At 35.0% G+C, this 24,673-nt stretch overlaps 2 protein-coding genes across 2 annotated transcripts in view; one reads left to right on the forward strand and one right to left on the reverse strand.

The window, feature by feature from the left end:
- Nucleotides 1–100: 100 nt before the first annotated feature.
- LOC123670404 (tetraspanin-15) lies at nt 101–7,261 on the forward strand. The gene is made up of 4 exons (XM_045603901.1): nt 101–361; nt 1,900–2,082; nt 5,605–5,802; nt 6,944–7,261. Exons 1-4 carry the CDS (start codon nt 101–103, stop codon nt 7,259–7,261), a joined length of 960 nt encoding a protein of 319 aa, XP_045459857.1.
- A 3,661-nt stretch (nt 7,262–10,922) lies between these two features.
- LOC123669909 (neurogenic protein mastermind-like) overlaps nt 10,923–24,673 on the reverse strand; it is a 36,240-nt gene continuing 22,489 nt past the window's right edge. Inside the window, exons 5-10 of the mRNA XM_045603425.1 lie at nt 22,117–22,240; nt 18,182–18,307; nt 12,662–12,916; nt 12,173–12,305; nt 11,703–11,778; nt 10,923–11,285 (exon numbers count right to left, since the gene is read on the reverse strand). Coding sequence (XP_045459381.1) covers nt 10,923–11,285; nt 11,703–11,778; nt 12,173–12,305; nt 12,662–12,916; nt 18,182–18,307; nt 22,117–22,240 — 1,077 coding nt within the window. The remainder of the gene's footprint in view (nt 11,286–11,702; nt 11,779–12,172; nt 12,306–12,661; nt 12,917–18,181; nt 18,308–22,116; nt 22,241–24,673) is intronic.

The raw sequence follows: 24,673 nt of genomic DNA on the forward strand, positions 1-24,673 counted from the left end.
GTGAGTGCACGTGTACTTTTTGGATGTTTTAATACTATATTTTTTGTAAGTTTTATGTACCTTTTTTAAAACTAATTTCAAAATGTTTTATGCCATAACCATGCAAATACTTAGTGTTTTATTTTTCTTTTATAATTACAAGGGTTGTGGTTTCCTGAAAGTGGTATGTGGCTTCCTACTTCTAAGTGATTCTCGAAGGATGCTTTTATCCCGGTTGCTTGCGATGCCAGAGGACGGCCTGTACGAGGCTCCGTTTTACTACGTTGCTCTCGCACTCCTAGCAGCTGGACTTACAGTTTGCGTAACATCTGCTATAGGCGTTTGGGCAACATATTTACCTGGATATATTATTTTAACTTTTGTAAGTATACTTTTGGCATTTTTATTTTTGTATTAGTTGTACCTATTATAGTTGTTAAATATTTTTCATTAAGTACAAAATTGTTGAGAATGGACTCATTTGCGATAAAACTTAGAATGAAGATAGTTTATAACATGCCTAATATTATAAGCAATTTTTTATTGATTATTTAAATATAATTGTGTTTGCAGGCAGACGAAGAAAAACCGACTTCAATTATATCGCCAAGTAATACAACGTAGGTAGACGAAAAAATAGTCAAGTAAATATGCATTATCAAAGATTACTCCAAAGTTGTAATCAGATCTCGATGAAATTTAAATACGACCACATGATAAACATCGGCTTTCGATTAAATTAAAAATCATTAAAATCGGTGCACCCAGTAAAAAGTTATCCGGATTTTCGAAAGTTTCCCTCGATTTCTCTGGGATCCCATCATCAGATCCTAGTTTCCTTATCATGGTACCAAACTAGGGATATCATTTTTCCAACAAAAAAAGAATTATCAAAATCGGTTCATAAACGACGGAGTTATCCCCGAACATACATAAAAAAAAACATAAATACGGTCGAATTGAGTAACCTCCTCCTTTTTTTGAAGTCGGTTAAAAATGTAAACTATGTTACATATACATCTACATAAATACATATTTACGATTATAAATATAATAAACTATTGTCGATTTCGTACTAATTTTTCATCGGTAATAATTTGTAGGTACGTAAATAAGAATTGAACACCGGTCTTTGTAAGCTCATAATGACTTGAGCAATTTGGCTATTGTTGCTATTATTCGTAATAAGCTGAGTGCTGTAATATTTTGCAAAACATTAACTTTAGCAAATTTTTTATGGTGCTACTAAATGACAAACACAACAATTTTATAAACAACTAGCTGACCTCGCAAACGTTGTTTTGCCATATATGTTATTAACCCCCTTAATCCCCCCCCCTATATCTTAGGGGTGTGAAAAATAAATGTTGACCGATATGCATACAAAATTTCATAAAAATCGGTCCAACCGTTTCGGAGGAGTATTGTAACTAACATTCGATTCAAAAGTGTGATACATAGGTACTAAACTTTATAGTTTAATATCCCGCTGCAAAATCATTACGTTCATCACCTAAGTCATACTATATTATGCATTAATCAAGAAGTGAATGAATATTTTTCTTTTTTGGAAAATTAATTAAAATCATTCAAATTAAAAGTATTTGCGGGCACTTTTTGATCAATGTATTTTTCTATTCATAAAGGTATATAGAAATTAGAGTTTTACTATCTCCGCCATGAACGTAATGATTTTGCAGCGGGATCGTAAACTAATATAATAGTTCAGATTTTTTTTATTCCATGTACTTTTTCACTGTAAAAATAGAAAACTGTTTATAATGAAATTTATTATGTAAAAAGAAGTTTAAAGAAAAAAGACAAAGACTATGCTAAAACCGCGTCTTGGGTGGATCGTGGATAGCATCGCAAAAGAAGTTATTTTGAAATGAAATTTGAACATGTAAGTTTTCCTCGCAGTATTTCCTGATAGTTCTCGGCATGTTGCTCTGCGAGTGTGCAGCGGGTGTGGTGGCGGCGGTGTGGCCGCGCTGCTACGGCATCCAGGCGGCGCGGGGCGGGGCAGTCGGCGCGCTGCAGAGCTACTATGCGGTGCCCGACTACGAGCACTTTACGGCGGCGCTGGATTTAGCTCAGACCGAGGTATATTGCCTATAGTTTCTGTAGTATTGCTTTTAACCGACTTCAAAGATAGGAGGAGGTTACTCAATTCGACCATAGGGGAACACCGGGCAAGATGGGGTAGTTAAGGTTTAAAGCTCCAGAAATCGTAGGGGTTTGTGGTTTCATAACCATATTTATTCTTAATCAGGCTTGTAGTTTTCAATCTTACATATTAAATTTAAATCAGGAACACAGCACCATAGAATTGTTAATAATATAACAAAATGTAAAATATGACATATCACCCCATCATGCCCGATAGGTCGGGTAAGATAGGGTGGGCCTAATGGGCAAGATGGGGTATAGTTATTCTCTCGACTATTCAGGAGTGCAGAACTCGCAAATGAATGTTGCTTCGGCATCATTATCATCCACTCCTGCGCAGCCATAATGTAACCATTTACCACAAGAAGAATAAGCAATCCAACCTTTCTTGGAGTCGAAATATAACCCTGTAGAATGTAGGCATGGAGTGTTTTCGGTTTCAACATCACTCTTTTCAGAAAACGACTGTCTAATACGTTTCTTTGGATTATATTTCTTTGTGGCTTTAGTCTTGAAATAGGGTTTGTTTCTTTTCCTTTTTCTGTTTTCGCTCCTTTTTCTCTGTCTGATTTCCTTGTTTTGTTTTTTTAACTTTTCTGTCACATTTTTTTAAAATAAATTCTTCTAACTTAACTCTAACAACTTCTGTTTATAGGGTGAAGAGGTTATGATAGTAGTTTTACCGCGTTTTTTCGTCACTTTTAATGTCTTCTTGATCACTTGAAGAGACAATAGTTGCTTTGGGCTGGCTAATGAACTAAATTAGGCCAATAAGAAAATCTAGGGGAAGGACTCAAATTTAAATGTGTTAATTTCAGTTGCACTAGTTGTCACAACTGTTGAAGTAGCTGTAACAACAACTGCAGTGCTCGTTGATGTTGTTGTAAGAGGTGCTGCCACAGTATCTACAGTTAAAAAAAAACCGATTTCTATGTCTAGTAAATAATCCATCAAGCTCATCCTCTTCTTCTTTTTGCGAAAATACTGGTTTTCAAAAGTACCTTTACATTCTTTTTTAGCCTTTTTTACCTTTCATTCCAATGTAGTTTGTGGGACTAAGAAAAATTTTGCAGCCAACATATATCCCATTTCTCGCTTCAAAACAACTTCTATCGCCTTATTCAGTGCTTTCCTTGACCGTTTTCCTCTTCCTGAGTTTCTTTTATAAACATATATGACTTTTTTTTAATATAAACCATCCTAAAACAATATATAAAAAAATATAAATAATCAAAATCGTGTCAGGCAATATGGAGTATCAGATACCCCATCTTGCCCGTTGATTCGTTTCAAAATTAATATTCAAACAAAAAAAAATTGAATAATGTTTCATAACAAAACAAGTTATTACCCGTTACTGTAATGTACTGTAGATAGGATTAACCGTGGTGCCGCTTAAAGGGGCCTACTCAAAGCACTGCCTGCAGGGCCCTGCTTGCAGTGCCACTGCCGATCGTATTGTATGTATGCATGCAGGGCCGATATTTTAATTGTTCACCCTGTCGCAGGGCCGCAGTGTCGTTCTGCCAGCCCGACACACGATCTCCCCAGTCCGTAAACTGCAATCAGGGACATGTGTAGCTCGGTCGGGCCGATTTAGACCACCATTTTGTTTACGTCGGTACATTGCGACGTTTGTCTACTCTATTTGACCTGGGGTTTGTCTTGTCAGTGGTTGTCATTTAGCAATTAATCAGTTAGTTGGTGGTTAGTTGGTTTGGTTTTATTATATTATTTGTTTGGCTCTGTTTTCTTCAAGAAAAATGAGCCAGCGAGAAAAAGACGTGTGGAGGGACGTAATCTAATTGTATAGGGATTTGCCATGTCTTTGGAAAACTAACCACGATCATTATCATAACAAAGATATGCGGTCGCAGGCTATGTCGCTTTTACACGAAAAATATAAAACTTTTTTACACCAGTGCTTCCTTTTTTTCTTTTGAACGCTACAAGTACTCAATACAGTCAAACCCAATGCTATTTTTTGGTGTTTGAATAATGTAGGAGCCATTTATAAAAACTGACGAATTTAGGCAAGGACAAAGAGAACACAAGTGAACACGACAACGTATGCCGCGTAAATGATTTGCAGTGCTTTGTGGAGCAACATCCTCTGCGGCAGTAACTGCAAGCAGGCCCTGCAGGCAGTGCTTTGAGTAGGCCCCTTAAAATTCACCAAATACAAGTTTCATGCCCTACGAAACGTACATATAAGAAATTTTAATACGAACAAACGAAATCTATTTTTCGACGATTACTAAAACAAATGAATAGCCGCTGTGTTAGTACTCGTGTGACTAAGAGCTGTTGTGGCGGCCAGTAGCAAGACGGTAGAGCGAATGAGATTGATCAATTTAAATCACCTGAAAAGCCTGATGCCCCGTCTTGCCCACCACCCCGTCTTGCCCGGTGTTCCCCTATATACCTATATTTTTTTATGTATGTTCGGGGACCGTCATTTATGAACCGTTTTTGATAATTCTTTTTTTGTTGGAAAGGAAATATCCCTAGTTTGGTACCATGTTAAGGAAACCAAGGATCTGATGATGATATCCCAAAGAAATCGAGGGAAACTCTCGAAAATCCGCATAACTTTTTACTGGGTATACCAATTTTGATGATTTTTAATTTAATCGAAAGCCGATGTTTATCATGTAACATTTAAATTTCATCGAGATCTGATTACAACTTTTGGAGTAATCTTTGATAATGCGTATTTACTTAACCCGCTTACGCTTACGTTATCCGCCAACCCGCATTGGAGCAGCGTGGTGGATTAAGCTCTGATCCTTCTCCTACATGGGGAAAGAGGCCTATGCCCAACAGTGGGATATTACAGGCTGAAGCGTATTTACTTGACTATTTTTTCGTCTACCTACGTTGTATTACTTGTCGATATAATTGAAGTTGGTTTTTCTTCGTTTGCCAGCAAACACAATAATTTATTTATGGTTGTCCAATCAATCGTAGACTGATGTTTTTAGCTACTATTTAACCTACCCCCCTTGATGATATATTATGATGTTTTAGTCTATCCGCGCTGTTGTAAATACAAAAGTATAATCTGATTATTATTATTTTTTTTAATTAAGAATCGTTGTAAGCAATTTTCGACAAATTCGATATCAAGGTTGCAGGGTGTTTGTTGGTTTTTTGCTGGCTTAAAAATCAATATTTAAAAAAAAAAACGTGATATCTCATTACAGCTCTTCTTGTGATATTTTGTGTTTGCCCCCAGTAGGATTTTCTTCTGTGGCCGGGGTCGGGAAACAATACACACACACACAAACTGCCCAGACAACGATAAACATCTATATGGCCCATACAAATGTTTGTCATAAGTGGGGATCGAACCCGCTACTGCTAGCGCAACAGACCTCTGACTGCTGCGCCAAGTGCCAACGCGCTTTCATCTTCATGTGTCAATTATCAATTAACCTGTAATAAAACTCGTAGCTAGAATGCTGCGGCATGACAAGCGCGCGCAACTACGACATGTCGCTGTGGCAACTGCGGCGGCTCGGCCCGCGCGGCCTCTCCGTGCCGCCCAGCTGCTGCGTGCAGACCGAGCACGCGTCCTACCTCAACCCCGCGCCGCGCAACCAGTCGCGCTGCCAGGAGGTACAACCCATACCGGAGTTCAGACACGTGCATGTGAGTTTACGATTACGATTCAGCCTGTATACACTCCACTACGGGGCAGCTTCTTGCTCCATGTAAGAGAGGGTAGGTGGATATATTCCTTTCTATGAGTATATCGATCGATATCGGTGTGTATGATAACATTTAGAAGGTAGGGCGCAGCAGGAAATTTCTCGCTCAAAATATGGAGCAGCCCGACTGGGGTAGTACCTCGACCTTACAGAAGATCACAGCTAAATAATACTGTTTTGAAACAGTGTTGTGTTCCTATGGTTGATTAAAGGTGAGAGGCCAGAGCTTTTGGGGGGATTGGGGGTAGGGTAGGGCTAAGTCCACCTTTACTATCATCCTTACATGTAATTTTCTGTAGATATATATTCATTTTTGTGCAATTGAGTAGGTATACAATTGTTTGATTTCAAACAAAAAAAAAATTCTATTTCAACCACAAGTACATCAGGATAAATCATAAAATACTCTTCCGAACTCGCTAAAACTTCTATCACACGACAAAACATCTACATTCAAATAAAATCAGAATCACATAAATCGCTACACCCAAAAAGTTATGAGATAAGACACATTACTTTCCTTTATTGACGTCAGTTAAATATACCTAAACGATCGGTCGGTTTAATACACATCACTTTTGGTCACCGTCTGTCAGTAAAATTGACATTTATCCATGATACCAATTTGCTCTTAAATGAGCATGACGTTATACCCGATTACCATCTTCTCAGAACAGGTTTTATCTCAAAGAAACTTATAAAATTATATTAAAACAGGTTTTCTATCACAAATAATCTAATCAGAATCATGTAGATCATAGCTAGATTCATGCGGTTAGCGAAATATGGCCGATTTACTGAACAGATAACATATTTTTAATAACGTCTCTTAATTAAATTATATATTAACGAGTAGCTGCGCCTCACGGTTTTACCCAAGTTATTTCCGATCCCGTGGGAATGTCGGGATAAAAAGTAAGCTACGAATTATCTCCAGCTATTTACGTACCATGTTTCATTACAATCAGTTCACTAGTTTTTGCGTGAAAGATCAATAACAGCCATCCATCCTCACAAACTTTCAATGTATTTTCGTAGTAGTAGGATCGTTTCACTTAATTTAATATAACATCAAATTGCAGGGTTGTCAGACTAAATTAGAAGATTGGTACCAGGAGCAGTACTTCGTGTTCATGATATCGCTGTTCGTGGTTGCCGTTTTCAAACTAGCAATATTATTAAGTACCGTGTTCTCATGTATTCAGTTAAAAAAGAGCAAGCATGTGAAACATTTCTTCACTATAAAAAGTATGCAGAGTAAATCAAGTGAAAATATTTACGAACGTAATATGAGCTTACATGACGAGCCTATAACAGCAAAATACATACAACCGAATAATTTCTACAGTCCGCGCGTACGCAACCCGAGGATTTTCAACAAACCCAATGATATGGTATGAGAATTAGCCGCGGAGATAAATGCTTTAGAGTCGAAATTAGAGAAGTTTTCAGATATTTTGTATAAACATCAAGCTGACTCTATTATGTGGTAATTAATATCCGTATTCTAGATGTCCTCGCTACTAATACACCTATTTCTGTTGTTGATATTAAGCTGTTCATCAAAAAGTTATGGACATGTCATTCAAAAAATCATCGATATTTTTTTCTTACGTAACTGTTAATGATTATTATTATTATTGTTTTGAAAGAAGTAAGATGGAAGACCTGACTGTAATCTTCACTATAGTTTTATCTACGCATTTTGCTAAATTGGAAGTGCCATAATAATATTGTGTTCACAATTTTCATGTATAATAACTTTGTAATCGTGACTAAATTGAAATAGTAAACTTCATTACATCTAAAGCATTTTCTCCTCTTCTTTAAAAAATAAATTTTGTTAAGTATAATATAAAATAAAGGATAAGACTGTGCTAGGTGTTAAAATTTTATATAAGTTTTGTAAAATGAAAAGCATATTTCAATAAGTAATATTATTTTCAAAAGAACATTCAAAAATTGGTCCTAAAGTTAAAACATTGTTAACAATGGCTCTGGAATGTTTCATCATTCACAAACGGGTTTACAACTGTAACAGAGAGCTAATGTTTCATTTACGAAATATTTTTTTGGTTAATTTTAAAAAGCAATAATAAGTGCATTATAATATACATAATTATACGTTTTTTTTTTTTCTTATTCAGCTATGCTTTTTAATTAGAATATAAATTTTCATTTCATCTAAAATTGTAAAATGTTCATATTGTATAATATACATATGTATACAATAAGTTAAATTTTATAACATTGACAGAACTTGTTGAATAAATGTAAAAAAAAACCAACATTCTGAATATTCCAGAATCCCACAAACCCTACCTTGATACATGAGATCCTTAACAATAACAATATTCTATTCGTAATAATTGATTCTATTTTAACCTATAGACCATTGAGACCGACATCACAGTATAATCTACTAATTACATCTTAGGTACAGGAATGACCTTAAAATAAACTTAGTTAATAAACATTTACATTTGAACTATAAATAAAAATAGATTGGGCCTTTCACAGGCGGACAAATGAAGCACGCCAACAATCTAAACGCCTGACGGAAGCTACAGTATAATACTTAGTTACTGAATGTTTTCAGAATCAATATGTTTATTCCTTAGGTAATAAAGATTGTCAGCAGTGTTTGAGTGGAGGTCCAGAGAACAATAAATTACAATGTAATGTCATGTTATCTCTATTACAATATTATTAGACGCTAGAAATGTATTGCCCCAATGCATGTCATCATTATGATAAATAAATTTACAAGCATGTAAATAAAATCGTTGAAATGTCTTTTGTGCTATTTACTTATATTATTATTTGTAATAAATATACATAGTATATAAGATCTACTTCGCAATAAAAAGGAAAATTATCATCTCACAAAGTAAATTAAGTCATGTGAGACTATTTCACTACTAAGTTTAATCGTCTGCAAATACTCTATAAACAACCTTAATATACAATATTTTTACAAACAAACTATGTATGAACAATCGTAAAAACTATAAACTCTAAGAAATGGAATTCTAAGAATAAATATAGTTCATATAAAACAACACATCAGATTTTTTTTTTAATGACATCGGAAGAATCGCGTAGACGTCATGTTTTTCTGGTTCAAAACTTTGGTCACAATAAGTTGCACGTTGGTCTTGAGCTACTATAAAAATTTATTTCCACGGTAAAAACCAACTTCAGAAGCCTTTTACCCTTAATGGTAAAAATAACTCCCAAAATTTATATTGGACCATCTTAAGTAATCCTACCTCGTTAATAAATATATTATAACTGGTCTTATTTTTCGCATATACCACGCAGCAAACACAAAAAAACACGGTCAAATTTAGAATCTCCTTGAACCTCTACAAAGTTGGCTAATAATATAAAAAACAGTAACAACGGGTAGAGAACGACGAAAGACGTCTAATTGACTGCACGTCGGACGATCTGAGGCTAGAGAAAACGATTCCTACTTACGAATTGATTTGAAAAATGTATTTTTAACATTATGTGATAAAGATGTGTGCATTTCGTGGCGCTGTATTTCATGGAGGATTTTACTAATTTTACAACAAAATACATTTCTTTTAAAAAGTAACTGCGGAGTTTCTTCCGGTTTCTTCTCTGCAGAATCTACATTCCGAATTCGTGGTAGCTTCACTAATTATAACTATAATAAATGAATCGAAACTATTATAATTATAATTAAAAAAGCTTTTGAAACCTACTTGGATAAATTAAATTTTTATTTAAATAAACTCATTTATGTGTCAAAGTATTAATACATTCAATCAATTTATAAAACAATCAGGCGTTCTATCGAGCCTATGTCAATTTTAAAAGTTATCTACAAATCGGTAAACAATTTCGATATTCGCTAAATTATTTTGTCTACCCTTCGGATCTGATCCCGGCGCCTATTGAGTTGCTTATACGATATATATATCTATATAATGGATATATTATGGATATTTAACGTGATTTAGATTATCCGACGTGTGTTTCGATAGAATTGCATTCATCAAGTAACAACATCGTGAATACACCAATGATGTGCAAGGTGCTCGACGAGAGTGGCCATAGGGCCATTCAAGTATTACGTAAGCAAAATTTTAGTAATTTTTAACCCCCTCCTCCGCCTTTTCAGCAGAATTCAGCAAAACTTACCCCCTCCCCCTATGCTTACGTAAACATTCGTATATATATATTTTAATCTATTGAGAAATTATTTATAATTATTATTAAATATTACTGACGTAACCACCATCTAGACTCCTCCGGGCTTCATGCCATCAAAAATAAGCAAACCAATGGCCCCTACTCCCCTTCGGTGCTTACATAATACTTGAATGAACCCATATCCACAAAATTTATTTTAGTTTTATCTCATTATTATAATCTTGTGCGATATGATCACCATGATTATATTTTTAATTTTGAACTAGAATTTTTATGCATATGTCCAAATATAAACAACTCAACAAATCTACAGCCCATCACCGACTCCCAACTCTATGAAAGAGGTAAACGCATGTCCATGTGACGTATGTAAAGTTACTGGCAGGGATCTTGAGAGATTGGTGACTTCTACGTGACATTGGCGAAATCATCTGTGCTCATTTGGCAATATTGAAAGCCATTAACCCTAAAGAAGAAGAAGAGATTTGTGACACGAATGACAAAGATGCTCTCGATTTGTAACGCACATGTTACAAATGTAAGGACAATAAACGATTGCAAAAAAGCGCACGAGTGGTAAGTTTTGGCGCGAAATGCGATTGACCAAACATTGTACGACAGAATAATTATCCTTCCTTTATGTCTCGCGTTTATAGTATCCATGAGACCCCAAAATTCGTTTCTGAGCAGATTGAAACTCAGCGCTCAAGATTCTTGCCTGTAACTATAGGCTGCTAACGTAGGACGGGTCCTTGTACTCGCCTGCCGATTGCAAGTCGTAATACGCTTATAGAGTAAGTAAAATTAATTTACTGATGGACTTAAGAGTCGGCCTGTGGGTACTGAATGTGCGAATAGAGAAAGTTAGAAAGACATTCATAGTATATCGTTAAGGAATGAGTTATCGAGAGAGTTGAGCAACTCCTGGGCGGTTAGGTTGCTGGCGTCGGTGGAAGGCATGTTGTCTAGGAAGTCTAAGTTAAAGTCTGCGGTCTGACCGGAGAAGGAGGAGTGGAGCGAGGGGAAGTGGGAGGTGTTCATGGGACCGTTCTGCGACATCAGCGAGTTTTGCATGTTGTGCTGCTGCTGCTGCTGCTGTTGTTGTTGTTGCTGTTGTTGTTGCTGCTGCTGCTGCTGTTGCTGCTGCTGCTGCTGCTGCTGCTGTTGTTGCTGCTGCTGCTGCAGCAGACCCTGCTGCAGGCTCATGCTCTGCGATTGCGACATGTGGATATTCGGTATCTGGAGGGGTAGAGAATGAACGTTTTAATATTTAGTGCCGTTTTTCCGAATGTAATTTATTTCGTAAAATATTTTTATAATTAGGAATATGTTATTTAAATATTTTTTTTAATAATGAATGTTATTGAAAATACGTATTGTCCTTGATTTTCTCCTTTTTATGTAAAAAAGAGAATAAACAATTTTAGAACGCCATCTTTTGGGTCTGTGAATAAGCGTGTAGCTGCTAGCACATTGGCCCCTGTATTTTTTTTTCGCTTCCCTATTTGCGCAACCTTGTCAATACACCGTCTGTATCTCCGATAAAATTGCCTTTAAAATAACGGCATCAGTACAAGTATAACATAAATTATAATAATAATACTAATAATGTAGACAAAAAGTATTAAATGAACGGCGGTATAATGTAATATTTACCTGTCCTTGTACGCTCATCATTTGATTTTGTTGCATAATAAGATGCGACATTGACGACTGTTGTTGATTCGATGCCCTGGAAATAAACAAATGCAATGAATAAAAATAACGACAGCAAGGTGAGGTGGAGGTTAAAGGGTGGGGACATACGATTACTTTTAATTAATTGTTATATCTCTTGAAACTTTTATTCCACCGCACAGTTTTATATTCATCAAATTAAATGGAAGTTAATGAGCAATACTTTTAAATCCAAGCCTATTTTTTAATTTATTTAAAAAAATTAACTTACTCGATCAGTTCAAAAATTTATATGCACTTGATACTTGATAATGTACAATAAATCTATTAATAAAAAAATTAAATGTACGAAAAATCTATTTCTATTTTGTTCTATTCATATGTTACTGATGATTTTGTATGATAAATCTACTAAAATATAATTTTATTTAAATGAATGAATAAATCACCTTTGCTGTTGATGTTGCATTAGCTGCTGTTGTTGCAGACGCGCCTGCTGCATTTGTAGCTGCTGTTGTTGCGCCATACTGCTGCTTACACTGCCAACGTTACCCATATTGCCCATTCCGCCCATATTGAATCCTGCCAAAAATATTCAGTCATTAATATTTGCTATAAAAATGCTAGACGGACTATAATAAATAAAGCAATAATAAGTGCATTATAATATCTATAATAATACAATATTTTCTTATTCAGCTACGCTTTTTAATTAGAATATAAATTTTATTGCCATCTAATATTGTAAAATAAAGAAATAAACCCTTCACACTTCAACAGTCAATGTTCATAATGTATTTATACACATTTGTATACAGTAAGTTAATTTTTTATTAATTAAAATTAATTCAGATTATAATTGTATTTAAAAAATATTCTAAAAAATAAACATAAATTGCCCAAAAAAAAATACACGTGATTGGAAGGTTATCGGTCACCTTGGTGGTGGTGCGGGAACTGCTGGCGGGCGCCCTGCTGCTGCACGAGCACGTGGCGCCAGTCGGGCGGGTAGGGGCGCGCGTGCGGCGCGAAGGCGCGCGGCGCGGGCGCGGCGCGGCGCGGGGCGGCGAACCGCGCCTTGTACTCGGGGGGCGGAGGACGCATTTGTTGGTGCTGCGCGCGCAACATCTGCTGCTGTTGTTGTTGGAGCATTTTCGCTTGCTGTTCCCGCGATATACCTGCCGCTGCGATACCTGTATTAAGGTTTAAATAATATTTATTTTTCATTAAAAACATACAGTTACCGAGTTCCGTACCATTATCTATAAAAAACAGCAAAAAAGATCGTGTCTGTGGGACCCCTTAAATTTTGTTTTATTTTAATTGAATTTTTTATTTTTTAAAGTGAATATATAACTAAATATTCTGTGAATATTTCAAGCATCTACCTGTTGCCGTTATCAATATCGAACAAAGACCAGCAAAAAAAAAACACGTTTGTTGTATTGGAGCTCCGTTAAATTTTTATTTTATTCTGATGTTTAGTAGTTATTGCTATAGCGGCAACAAAAATACACAATCTGTGAAAATTTTAACTGTCTAACTATCACAGTTCATGAGATACAGCCTGGTGACAGACGAACGGACAGCGGAGTCTTAGTAATAGGGTCCCGTTTTAACCCTTTGGGTACGGAACCCTAAAAATAAGAGAAGTATAAAAGACGGTCCAATCGCTAATGAGCGATCTGTTCCAGGCAAGCTTTGAGCAAAAGAAATGGCACATACTCGTAGATGGTACAGTTTAAATACAAAAATTTAATAATTAAAAAAAAATAGGTTTACGTACATAACATATATAAATGGGAATTATTCATATGAATAAATAATTAGTAACCATAACACAGGTCTGTAAAATTAATTTTTTGAAGTTATTTATAATGCTTCAATTTTTCAGTTTAGTTTCAATTTTTATCAAAAATAATATAAGGGATAAGGATGTCGACACCAAACAACAAAATTATATTCGAAGCTTGGACCCCTGTATTTGTATGCTTTTGTTTTTTCCACCGTTAGCCGCACCAGCTCTGTACGATATGACGATATGACGTATGATATCGTTAAGTGCGGTATGTCTCGAAAAGCGGCCTGCACTTTTTAGGCATGACAAACCGCAGACTTTTGACCTGGGCATGCAATTAAGAAAGAGTTTCTAGCTTCTTCCAAATCAGCAATCTCAAAGTTTGAAGGGGATGCCCTTAAAATTTCACTTATGAGATTTGCTGAACTATGAACAGAAGATGGGAAGGCTGGTAAAAGAGCCACAGGAAATTTTGCGAATCCCTAAACCACCATAACAGATAGGTAGGGATGCTTGGGTCCAAGATTGCTCGTTCAGTTGCATATTAAGAATCGATTCTAAACTAATTTTTATTAAGTCAGCAACGGAGCGCATACGTAAATTTTGGGACGAAAAGACAGTATTTTAAGATGCAAAGTGCATAATGTGGACTAATTTCAAGGAGACGGTAAACAAAATTTTGAAATTTAGTGATTAAATTATTAATATATTCAGTAATACTTTCATCAAAAACTGGAGAACTTAAAATATTTATAAAAAGTTCGCATTTGCTAAAATTAAGTTCCAAACCAATGGCTTCAAATTTATTTTTGATTAAAAATAGGTCCGAAAACACAGTATCCACATCACCTCCTAGGGTTCCGTCGTCCAAATACCAGACGTTGAATTTAGAATTTAGATTTTTAAGTATTCATTACATTACAGCCTATACAGTCCACTGCTGGACATAGGCCTCCACAAGTTTACGCCAAAAATAACGTGAACTCATGTGTTTTGCCCATAGTCACCACGCTGGGCAGGCGGGTTGGTGACCGCAGTACTGGCTTTGTCGCACCGAAGACGCTGCTGCCCGTCTTCGGCTTGTGTATTTCAAAGCCAGCAGTTGGATGGTTATCCCGCCATCGGTCGGCTTCTTAAGTTCCAAGGTGGTTGTGGAACCTTGTTATCCCTTAGTCGCCTCTTACGACACCCACGGGAAGAGAGGGGGTGGCTAAATTCTTTAGTGCCGTAGCCACACAGCAGTTTTTAAGTATTATACGGGTTCAAATTCCGAATTTTATTTTGGTAAAATATGTCGAACAGCCGTTTTGGAGGCCAGACATCGAAGTGTTGATCCAACGGCAATTGGTCTCACCCGTCCGTCCTTTTTGGTGAGGACGATGAGGTTCGCGCCGAAAAGAATGGGAACAATTTCTGGATTGACATTATCAGAATACATAAAATTGATTAATTTAGTGATCGAATTTACAAGTCTCGTCTCAACAGATAATCGCAAAGGAATACACGATCCATTAAGTTTCTTTCAGTGAGTTCTTGTGGCTTCCATAAACATATATCGAGCTATTTTGTATAGCCAGTCTTTTTCAAATGGGTCAAACTGTTTTATGGTCAATTCTCAGATCTTCAACTATATCGTAACTACTCAAATGTCGATTTAGCTCTGATTTTTCAAAAACGTCATCACGCTATTCGTAATTCGGCGATGCGATATATTTGTATATATTGTACAAATATTGCTTTCCGGTTTGGATGTCTGTCCTTGTGGGTCTCCAAACCGTGACTCGGAGAGCACGTAAGGCCGTCGGTCTCGGTTGTTGTCATAAATATCTAATAGCAATCGTTACTCATAGTAGGGAAAATATAGACATTTACGGGTTTGCCCACAGTGAATTTTAGAATATAACAAAAAAATCTTGCTAAACTACCCCATTCACAAATAATAAATAAAAAATTGCGAGTGTCCTGGCTATCAAATGTGTAAAAATATTAATTAAGCGCTATGAAGTTTTTAACATAGGTCAACTATGTATGGGAATTTTTTCCTAATAAAAAAATGTGACGTGACACATTAAAAAAGTTTATATTAGCAATAAAGTGATTAACAATTACCCGTTTCATCATATAAAATACTCCAAAAAACTTTTTTATTGCAGACATGAGTAATATGTGTAAAATACAAGTAACATGGGAATTGTTTTTGTGTATTGTATTTTTTTATACAATGATAGGCAACGTTTGACCACTATTACACCTGATGATAAGTGAAAATGCGGTCTAGGATAGAGCACGCTTACCTAGAAGTAACCTATTCACTCGCGACTTAAAGATCCCCAGGTTATAGTTTTCCGGAAACACAGACGCTCGCTGGTAGAGAGTTCAATTCTTTGGCCGTACGGGGGTATAGGGGAAATGTCAACCATATAAGGGTGGCGTAACGCCGAGCGTCTGGCGTAACGAAGAGCGGGTTGAGCTTACAATAGTAGATACTTAACTATACTTTTGATTAAATCATTATTCGTACCAAATTAGAGTATTTGTCAATGTCCACTATCCATTTAGCACTTAAAATAATTTATTAAAAGTTTAAATTCGAAAGAAACGTTCGAAAATATTCGAAAACAGAGTTCGAAAGAAAAGACCAATTTATAAAGAACGTTATTAATTAGTGCGGTGGAACTGTGAGTCATTATTTGATTTTATTTTGACAAAGCGGGGTCAACGACAACTTTAATGTTAATATAAAATATATACATATACTTTAACTGAGCACAATTTTATACAAATTATTATTTTTTAATTATGAATACATCGCTTATATTCACAATATCCTAATGTTTTAGGTATTCGTTCGTATCGTAACTATGAAGTACCAATCCATGTAAAGATGTACAATTACAATACAATATTACTAAATAAAAGATCTACCAGAGTGCTCGAAATTCAGCAAATGTATAAAATTTAAACCTTAGCGACTTAATAAATTGATAACAATACGATTTCGATACATGGTATTTTTGATGCATAATAAATAACTACGACGATCCGAAGCTGATAATGAAAATATCTTATTATTGTTCAAATCATAAAAAGATACGTTATTGTGCGAGTGTTTGTCACAGACTTAGCTTGGATTAAGTATTATTAATTTAATTGTCATACTTTGAAGCAATTTGTATGTCTATAAAACCAGTTGAAATTCGTGGATAACCTTAGAAAAATGATATTAGTAAATTATAAGCAAAACAAAGTGCGAGAACATAGCTTCATTACGTAGGCACGTAATTACACTTGTTTCTACATCATTCATGCCTAAAAGAAAAAGGTAAAAAGAAACTATTAAAAAATATTAAAGTCAATTTCTACTTAGGTCAATTTCCCTCAAATAAAACTAAAATTAATTAATTCCTGAATCAAATATCAAGCGTAGTTCGTTCACTACAACCTAACAAAAATGTATTTGAACTTGAGTCGATAAGCAAATGGCATTTTATTAATGATTAAAATTTGAACAAGATATAGAGTTAGTAAGGACAAATAAAAAAAGAATTGCTAATTGATTTCGTGCATATACATATATCCGTTATATTCGAATTGACGGCAAAGCCCGCTGAATGTGTTCTGTCTGCATTATTAAACATAACGTCATCTACTTGCAGCGTCTGGATAGCGCCAGCTATAATATATACGACGTGTCGACCTCGCTCGTATTATCACGTAAAGATTTCAACATTATTACTTACTGATTAAACAATACCATACAGAGTTTTATGCATGTGAAATTTGACATTATTCTAGGTAATAATGAAAACCGGGCGCGAGTTTCTAAACATTTATATGCGAATACATTAATTCAAATTATTGTGCAATTTTTAATGGTCACATAACATATAATTTTATTTTGTTAATTGGCAAATGACTGCAAATGAGAAATATTAAGAAGTAACCAGTTACCTAGTATAGTAGTATAGTATAGGTGTCTTTATAAGAGCAATAGAAGCCAAAACATTTGGGTTCAGAATTTTTGTTTTTTGCCTGTCTATTAGTTTCGACATTACGCATAATCTGCTGTACGAGATATGTATGTGTTACTTTGAGGCAAATTAAAACTTTAATTAGATGACTACCAAACAAACACTACTATATGTTGCCAATTTACCCAGAGTAAAACGCAATGTCCACCGCTCTGGTGTAGTGGTGTGAGTTGTCGCCTAAAACACTGACGGTTTGTGAGTTCGTTTCCCGTTTGGGATGGATACAAACACAAATATTTCTTTCCGGTTTGGATGTCTGTCCTTGTGGATTTTCCCACCATGCCTCGGATTGGGCCATCGGTCCCGATTACATTCATTAAAACCTGATAGCAATCGTTACTCGTAGTATAGGAACATATCCGCCAACCCGCAGAAGAACGCGGCCTATACCTAGCAGTAGGGATGTTCGAGGCTAAATCGTGATCGATCGTGAAAACGCATTGTCATAGCTAGTGTAACTTACAGTACTGGTGAACAACAATACACACGGTTTTTGCAAATAAATTAAATGTATTTTTTTTTAAATTTGTTATAACAAGATATATTATACAATTTATATCTATAATAGAGCCTGCTTATTGTTACATTACAGATTGCTATATTATAATCTTAGTGTCGTGAGTCCTTACCGAGTGGCGGCGCCTGTGCGGGTCCTTGGGCGGTCTGCTGCGCGGGCCCGGCCGGCCGCGGCCGCATCGAAGGCGAGAAGTTCATGCTCTGAGACTGCGACACCGAGTACGAGTCGCATCCATTACCTGTCGCACGACAATCATGAAACATTTATTAACACGTGTAAGCTTCAAAATAACTTGAATCGTCATTTTACAAATGATAATTATATTAGTTCTTAGTGAATAGTCCGATTCAGCTTGCAACGTCCCACTGTTTGACATATGTAACTTTCTCCACATAAGGAAGGTCGGAGCGGGTTGCGGATATGTTCCCTACTCAGAGTAACGATCGCTATCGGGCGTTTTTAACCTGCTATCCGAGTTACGGTGGGCAGACTCGCAAGGATAGACGCTCACACCAGAAACAAATATTATTTATAATACACAAAAACCTAGCCATAAAAATTTTCTTTATTCAAAGAGTAGCCTTCAAAAACATTTTGAATCGTCATTTTAACAAATCATAAATTATTTATGAGATTAGTCTTTAACAAATTATTTATGGTTAATGTGAAGCTAACGCAGATTCGGAATATAGATTCTTCTGAGAAGCATCGACACGGAACTACGCAGTTACTGTTCTTAAAAACTGTCAATCTTTATGCATTTGGTCAAGTTGTGCATAAATTGCAGCGCCACTAAATATACAAATCTTTATACTTTGTATCTACAATTAATAATTATAATATTGAATTCAATTATATGATTTAGTTAAATAATAAACTTATTACAAATATTTATTAACTTACTAAAGTTTTTAAAGTTTCGTGGTCACTGGTTACTAACACAAAGATTTCTATTGTAAAACGAGATATTTAGCATGTTTAGTTTTGGTCCTTTGGAGTTCTCGATATTTGAGTAGTATTGCGAGTGGCAGTTGTATGCACTCTCCGCCCAGCAGAACAAATTAAATATCCAGTTTTACATCTAAATCAGTATTTATTAGTTTATTTTCTCTTAATTTTAATTTAATTTTTTTACAATTTTAGTTCTTTACAATCTTATTTTAACTTTTTTACAATTTTAGTTCCATTCAAGAAAAGGTAACTTTATACAAATGTGAAGTGCATTCGATACTTACAAATACCAAATACTTTTTATATTATCTTACTACTGCGAAATGTTGATGTTGAATATGGCAATGTTTATACATTTAGTTAAGGTTGTCTATACTAAGGTATTGTTGATTATGGGTTGGTAAAACTGTGTCTGTTACTTTTAATAAGTTTAATTTTTGAGAATCACGTCAGTGTGTGTGTAATGTTCTGGAAATACTCTCTTTGCTTTGTAACTTTATATTAACTAAAGATTTTGATTTATACGCTGCTTTTATTTAAATTCACATCAGTTGATTACAGTTAAAAACTATTCCATACATACACGTATTTCGTTAAACCAGTACCTACATAACAAATAGTAACATCCTGCCGATTACATACAACTACTACATTACATCTACGATATTCGATCGTTTAGTTATTACTATTAAATTATATTTTAATTTATATAATTATTTTTATATCATTTTACCAGTCATTTTACTTTATTGAGTTATTTTGTTTGAGTGTTTATCACAATTATTTATTGTATATAAATAAACTTTGATAAAAAGTGTCGATTGGCACTAATATAATAATAAACATCATGCTACATTTTTATCGTACTTGTAAATTCCATCAAACCACAATATATAAACATGAGTACATATATTTACTCGTTATGTACCTAATTTAATTAATACTGTCAAGAAATCTATAATAACAATAAAACAATAGTGAAGGTAAATGTGCAAAAATAATAGAAATCGTGTAAAATCGATAGTATAACATGTGATTGTATAAGAAGAAAAAAAACACCATTCAACCGTGACCGTGCGGACTGATGTAGATATAGATAGATATACGATTATACTTAGCGAGTAAATTTCAATACGAAACTAAGTTTTACGCAACTTATACAATTTCCATTGCAAAAATATTATATATCATATTTAATGAAATTATTATTTTTTTTTTTTCTTTATATAAAAGTACTCAACACGCGTTTAATATTTATTAAAATACTAAGCACAGACATTTAAGTTATTATAAACTTGCAAGATTACTAGAGATACATTAACATTAAACGTCGTCATAACGTCGATCAATTTTAGCAAATATATTTCGACCTCTAATTGGAGTAAGAGGAACCGAATTTGAAACTTAATAAACCAACGAAATACAAAATGAACTTGAAAGCTTTCGATCAGGCATACGATCCAAAATAGATAGCTTTGAAATATTAATGGAAAGCTGTGTCACTCGGGTGCAGATATTACACGTACTCGTGCATCGAATCGAGCCGCTCGTAAAATCGACACGACTGCATTATATCAGTACAATTTAAAAAAGTATAACTAAAGTAGCTTGTGGAGTGAACGCAATAAAGACTTCAATCTATGTCATCCCCGAAGTGCGCGGTGCATTCTCGCCGATCGTCAACCTCAGAGTACACTCTCCCCCTCCCCCCTTTCACAGATCAACTGAACGGCTACTGCATTTTAACATATGTCGAAACACTTAACACGTCGACATAAGGTGTACTTTCGCACGCGACGCCGACATACGACACTAAAGACAGGCTAGTAGAAATACACATACCCTTAGTACATTGTACTGTGTTATGAAAAATAAACTTAGCACGCAACGTTACGTTGTTACTTGGGCTCAAGTTGAAAAATATGCTTCAATATGCCGTTTAACGAAACTGAAACTCAAATCGAATTCTTATTCTAAATTGTGTAGAGCCAAAAGCTTTTAAAGATAAATACTAACAAAAATGACGAAATTATCCATTTATAATTTAATACATTATTACAAAATATTTCTTTACATTTGTGAGTCAGCTAAAACTGCGATAGAGGATATTTTTTTATTATTAAACCGAGTAGTACAAACAAAAAAGTTATCAACAATTGACCACACCAAACGCCGGAAACGATGTACATTCCGAATACTAAATATTTGAATGAGAATAACATTTGTCTTATAAATAAAACTAAAACAGCGAATTAAACAAAAACTTTATAAAGTTTTCGACAGGTAAGCGACTTCTTATTTTAAAAACACGTTTGACTACAAAATACCAAGCGTAAAATCTGACTAAAGAAAATACAAAATCATTATATATTATAATATACAATTCATACTTGCACGTGTTACGAGTATAATCGAGATAATATGCTAGGTATGTGGCTTTTATTTTAAGCCGAGGTTTGTCGATATAGACGCGATTCGGGAGACTAAAGTAAGGGTCTGTTTCACCGGTGGTTGATAAAATTTATCCTGCAGATAAGTTAGTGATACTTTAGTCAGAAGAGGTAAAATAGACCATTAAACTATAATAAGCCTGTTTCACATCAACACTGCAATTTTTAAACTCACAGTGGCGATTAGATATATGTATCCCATAAATTAAGGGTAAGCGGAAAACTCCGCCAAGAACTGTTATCTGTTGGTTACCGTCATATAGTTATAACAGCATCCAGTGAAACAAGCTGTAACATAAAAATAACAATATATTTATTTCCACAATCCGCCAACCCGCATTGGAGCAGCGTGGTGAATTAAGCTCGGATCCTTCTCCTACGTGGGGAAGGAGACCCAGCTGTGGGATATTACAGGCTGAAGCTTATTTCCACAAACTTAGTAAGTTATTACAACGACAATGTGGCAACAATATCAAAAGTAATGAGATTAGCTTTTGTAGCCGAACTACTAACATTATATGTGTGTCGGCTGTCAGCACCATTTCCTTTGAGTGTTAATTACACAATAGTGGGTGACAAGCAATAGAATCTTATACCTGCATTAATTGAAAAGTACATAATAAAGTATATAATACTAAAGATATACCTTGATGATGCTGTGGGGAGGGGGTCCCCTGGTGCTGAAAGGAGGCGTACATGCCCTGCTGCGCCGCCGCCGACACGTGACCTCCGGCCGCGCCGCTAACTTGCATATGCTGTGCTGCTGACACCTAATAAATTTGAGAACTTGTATAAAACAGCTTTTTTTAAAGTCCTTCACGAGAAGTAGAGTTCAATTAGAATTATATTATCCTAATTAAGATTATAGACTCATAAATGGTTGAAATTAATTGAGTAAAACAATAATAAATTACTGAAGTAACGGAATGCAGCCTTTTAGTCTAAGATCCCGCTGCAAAATCATTACGTTCATCACGTAGATAATCGGACTCTAATTTCTACATACCTTTATGAACAGGCAAATACAATGTTTTGACATATCGGTAGGCCATAAATCGTGTTAGGTCTATCTATCTTTCCCACTAATGGGAAAGGATCACTTTTTAGTATCAAAGGGAGAAAGTTTGATGTTTATCTGCTAAGCTAAAACGCCACAAAAACTAATGCATACACTAAAAATTTATTTTAATATACGTATTAGTAATTTTCTCAACAATATATTTACATGATTACTTTCAGGTAATAAATGTAAAGTGTCCAACATATACATATTTCCATTGCATTTAATGATATAGTACTTACCCAAGAAGTACGAATCTTGGAAACTTACAAGAATCCTAATCTATTTTTAAATTAATTATTTTATAGACTGCGTATTTTTAATGAAAATATTATAATATAAATAATCTATATATATACAAATGAATTGTTTGTCTGTATGTCCTTTAGAGCATCATAAATATGCATTTGATCATGTCATGATCTTCATCAAAGTGTTCTGCATGAGCCCACAAGTTTCAAAAAAAAAGCGTAGCAACGCGTGCAGAGAACAGCTTACATATTATAAATACATACAGTATTAGGTATGATATAAACCTGTTATTGCGAATATCTATTTAGGTAAATGAAATATATTGCGCTGCGGTCACCGTGGAAGGTCTTAAACGTAAGACATTTTCGATCTCGCGGATTGTGGAATAAGTTAAGCTTACATACCTACTTTTTATAAATAAATAAAAACGAAATGTTTGTATTATAACAGCCCATTAGGCCAATACTGGGCAATAATGACGTACTTAAAAGTGTTAAAAAAAATCTCTTAATTTTTGTACAATAAGAACAAAATAGATACTACGAGTATAATTGAAAGATTATAATGGTTCTAAAAGGAAGTCATCTCTTACATGTTTTAGATTCGCATTGCAAGTTCGCGAGGCACGAAATGTCTTTACGGGTGACAGCTGTCGGTATAAAGACATGGGCCATAGGCATACACCATACATCCACACACTGACGGCCGACGCGCAAACCTGTTCCACGCCCCGCTCTGCTCCCGCTGTCTGAGACTCGCCGGCTCGATATAATATGCGTAATAGCCGCTAAGCTGTATTGTACAGCTAGACAAGCTAACGGAACCTCTTATCTAGTCGCGCATCGTCTTTCCGCGCGTACGCGGATAACTATCAGGCGCAGGTACAATAGTATGGCGGCCGATGAGAACTGTTCTCATGTAGAACTAGCGACTTAGCGAGTTTCCCGTTAGAAAACCAACAAACAAAATAATTACAGAAAGGTCGAATCGCGCACATATTAGGTGCCCGTTGACATTATTGTCATTTTGCTTTCATTCTTCCACATGAACTAAAGCATTGCAAGTACCCCATGATCTCTTCATATTGAATATGACCTATGCCTATATTACCTATACCTACCTATACCTATATTGCATTTACCTATGTATATTAATTTGATTTCACAGATGCATTATTATTATTTTATTTTAACCCTAAATAATTCTAATCTGAAACGTAGAAGGTACTCAAATTTAAGACGCCGCTTGTAAATTGAAAGGTTTAGTAACAAGAATCTTTGTCACTGTCGAATCATTTTTTACATATCCTTTTTTATTACCCAATAAGGTTCATGTAATTAAAACAGCTGCTTCTTATTTTAGTAAAATTCATATTTATATATTAAACTGCGTCAGTTACTTCGTCTAACATCTCGACAAATTCTGTGACGTCACGGTTCGCCGCTCTAGCTGTCCGTAGAGTACGCCCACGAACCGACGTCACTAACACCCACGACTCGAATCGAGCTTAATGTTCATACTATTATTAAACCTGAAAGGATACCACCGCAGGTAATCACTTCAGTTACTTCTAAGAAATTTCACACGAATATTAATATAGAAACGTAAATTTAAAGCACTACATTAATACAATACAAAGTGTAAAGTAATAACGCTATTATTAGAAAGCACTTTTAAAGCTTCAAATAGGCTTTCTCGAAAAATCTTAATAATTTCTAACTTGAAAAACGTATAACGAAAACAATAAGAAAGTATAAAGTTTGATAAAACATTGAAATTTCGTCATCAGTTTTTCAATTTCATTAAATGAAAGCCTTGATTGTTCCAAGGCTTTCATATTTTTCTATTGTTTAACATAAATGTTATAAATGATGGCATAACTTTATTTCAA

Source organism: Melitaea cinxia, chromosome 4, assembly GCF_905220565.1.
Source record: "Melitaea cinxia chromosome 4, ilMelCinx1.1, whole genome shotgun sequence".
NCBI lineage: Eukaryota > Metazoa > Arthropoda > Insecta > Lepidoptera > Nymphalidae > Melitaea > Melitaea cinxia.